Source organism: Cebus imitator, unplaced genomic scaffold, assembly GCF_001604975.1.
Source record: "Cebus imitator isolate Cc_AM_T3 unplaced genomic scaffold, Cebus_imitator-1.0 Scaffold293, whole genome shotgun sequence".
Classification (NCBI taxonomy): domain Eukaryota; kingdom Metazoa; phylum Chordata; class Mammalia; order Primates; family Cebidae; genus Cebus; species Cebus imitator.
The window spans coordinates 2,907,358-2,911,010 of NW_016107608.1; the positions used below are offsets into that span (position 1 = coordinate 2,907,358).

The following is a 3,653-nucleotide window of genomic DNA, read 5'->3' on the forward strand; positions in this document are numbered from 1 at the left end:
GGAGCTATCCTATGGTAGTAACCATCTCTTCCTTCATTTTACTATCAATAAAATGAAGATACGACTGTAGCCTCAACTGTTATCAACTACCTTAAAAAATACAGTAAGAATCATGTGAATAAAACTTCACATAGTGTAAAATTTATCGTGGCAACTGAACTACTAGTATAGTATTATTCTATTCTCATAGCTGAGACGGCACTAATCACCAACAATTTTCTAATGTTTTATGTAAGCTTAGGTATTGTTACTAGTGGCAATGTGAACTGCTTCATTTAATGCATATTTAATTTAGCAAAATCCATGAATAAGTGTTGAAGATAAGCCTATTAAGGGGAAAAAAAGTAAACTTCCTTCAGAGAGTTCCCAATGGGTTCAGAAGTAGATTGCACAATAATAGAACTTGGTTTACATCACTATGCAGAATATTAATGAAACAATAAAAATTTGAAAGTTTTGTAGAAAACAAACTGGTATGAAATGCCATCTAAGCTAGGCAGATGAAGCAAAATGATTCTGTAACCTTTAATGATTATTTTAAATGCCGTATGCCAGAGATAAACCTAGGCAATCTAACCAAACAAGGTAACAGATTCTCAGCAACCATGAGGTGCTGAGATTATTTGGGTAATATAGTATCTATAAATAGCAAAAGCCTACAACTTTTACACTTCCCTATGGCAGAAACTTAAATGCCAATAAAAGCTAGACAGCTTATTCATCAAGATGGTACTTCTCCCAAGTTTTCAGGATGAACACGTATGCAGTCTTGGGTTGTTGTTGTTTTTGTTTTTAATACTCTATAAATCTATGCCTAATAGGATAAATAGAACACTACAGGTTAAGGAGCTACTGGGACTCAGGTATCCTGGCCGGTAAGTGTTACAGAGTGTTCTTGGTGACAACTGTACCTATGGTTTATAGCTCCAAATAAGCATAAATACATGAAGTATACTTACTGTGGAATGTTTCCAGAAACGGATAATTTCCTCAATGTCTGTAATGGGATTAAATAAGAAGTAGTCTCTCCATTCATTCCAGTCCACTGTCATTGTCCCATCTGCATCAATGCTGAAAATGTTGGAAAATGATCAAAGAACGAAACTAAATTGATCAATAAAACTAACATTACTGGCCACTTCACAGAATGACAGTTTCTTTTCTAACTTAATATTCTTATTAAATTAAAAACCCCATTTGCAAGTATAGGTTATTGGAAATGGTAGCAAGCATATGGCCCTGTCAGATAGTTTTAATTATTTAGATAAAAATGGACCCCAAAATTACAGCCAGCTCACTAAAGACTACTTTCAGCACTCTGTCAAACTCTGTCAATGAGCTACAGAACACAAAAACTGAAAGATAAAATGCTGAAAGGTGGTAATGAATGGATTCATTACCCATTTTCTTTTCCTGCACTTAGTGGATCAAGAAGATAATTCTTAATGTTCTGTTGCAACATTTGAATGTAGCCTTGAAACATATTCTAAACATGCTATCAATTTCCTACAAGTTAGAAAAATTAACAGTGATTGTAAAAAATCTAACTCTCAGTGACTGAGCCTTTGAGTTTTAAGAAATCCTTGTACCTCATTTTCAATCTTAAAATTAACATATTATAGTCTTAAATATTGATCATTAATATTTGGTTTGTTTCACAAGTTTCTTGGTAATAATGTCATTTGTATCTGTTTTCTCCTAAGAGAAACTCTGAATGTGCCAGGATTTTGACTGTTTTATTCTCTTCTTTAGGCCACCTCTTCCAGTGACTGGCACAAAGAAGGTGCTCGTTTATTTGCTGAATTAATGGATGTCTCTAAAAAAATGCTTTGGTGCATCCTACAAATTCTATTCTATAATTTGCATTCCCCAGACTTTTATCAACCAGCTTAAAAATCTTATGTCTTCATAGTGAATTTTAAAATGTGGTGACACTCTATTTTTATTAACGATTTTACTATATAATCCATTATTAATAGATTATTATAATCTTATTTGTTACAACTATTATTAATAGATTATTAATAATAATTAATATTAGCATAGTTGATATTAACATAGCTAACCTATAGCTGATATTAACATAGCTACCCCAGATTTGTTTTTCAGTTAGTAAGACTTTATTTTGCTTGTCCTTTCATCTGACAATCTCTGTCTTCTGACAAAGTTTACATTAATTTTTATTAATTGAGGACTAAACTGAGAAAGTCTCAACCGATCAGAAGGTGACTGTCTTCTAAATTACTCTCCACCCACCTCAAACCCCCAGGGAAACTGGATAAAAATGTTATTTAGTCCACTTCATATGAGAATGGAGATGAAGGGAAATCATGTCCCAACATTACTGCAGGGTACATTGTAGTGGAGCTTTACTGTACTTGAATTTATTTCTCACACATTACCCATTGCTTTCTAATTATCTCATTCTTTCTATGTTTTTCCCTCTCCTCTTCACTGGATAGTTTGAATCTTATGTTTATGTATTTATTTTCTTATTCCATTTATTTCCTCCATGGTTTGGAAGTTATATGCTCAACTACTATAGTTTCAGTGGTTTACCTTGAAATTTTACCACATACGTAACAAAATCTAAAGTTAATGTTTGCCCCCACTATCCTAAATAAGAATTTTAGAACAGTTTAAACCAAATAATCATCTCCCCTCTTGACTTACATATGATCATTTTCTAGTACTGTAGTTGTCCTTTTTCTTAGAACCCACAAATAGGTCATTATTATCATATCCATGGCTGTTTCCAACAAATTGCTGAAATAATCCATAGACCACTAGCTAAGAGGTGGCCCACTATAGTCTAGAGAGTACCAAGAAACACTGTGTGACTCACTCCCCATACGTGCTGCTTCCAGTGCTATCTGTGTACTTTCCCCTAACAACCTCCCACCCACCCTTTTCACTAGGATAATTCTATTCATTCTTTAACAGATTCTTCAATATTTTCTGAGAGTCCATTATTGCAATGTGGTGGACATAGAACTGTTATCCAGATACATATGCTCTGTACCCTCAATGGGAAGAACAGGCACTAAACAAAAGCAAGCAATAGCCAATATTCACTGAGCATTTGCCAGACATTGTTCTAAGTATTTCACATGTTAACTCATTTAATCCTTAAAACAAGCCCATGTATTTACTATACTCTCCATTTTACAGACACAGAGAGTCTAAGGATTTTGTTATAGGTCACAAGGCTAGTAAGTAGAGTAGAATTAAGTGTTTCAACCCAGGCATTCTAACTCTAAACTGTATTCCTAACCACTGAGCTATACAAATGAGCCAATGATTACAAACCATAAGAGCCATGCAGCAGAGAAGCAAGTTGCACAGACAAAGAATAACTGGAGTGAAGTGTGCCAAGGTTCTCATTAATTGTGGAGAAAGAAACTTAGAGATAAGAAAATGAGAGGAAACAGGGGAAATGAGATGGAGATGAAAGTCTAAAAGAAAAATGGATTTTTACTTGAGAGCAGAAGATAATTATGATATATGTGAAACACATGTTTCAGAGGGAATGCCTGCTTCAGCAACTTCCTGTCTATAGCTTCTACTGAACAGGTGTAAATAGGAGGCTTTATTTCAACCCAGTGACTACTCTCTTATGCCCTGATGACCCCATTACAGCTGTTTCAATCAGC

At 34.3% G+C, this 3,653-nt stretch overlaps 1 protein-coding gene across 1 annotated transcript in view; it reads right to left on the reverse strand.

Annotated features, from left to right (window-relative positions):
• SLC25A24 (solute carrier family 25 member 24) overlaps positions 1–3,653 on the reverse strand; it is a 44,185-nt gene that overhangs the window by 20,564 nt on the left and 19,968 nt on the right. The window contains 1 exon segment of the mRNA XM_017502192.2: positions 960–1,071. Coding sequence (XP_017357681.1) covers positions 960–1,071 — 112 coding nt within the window.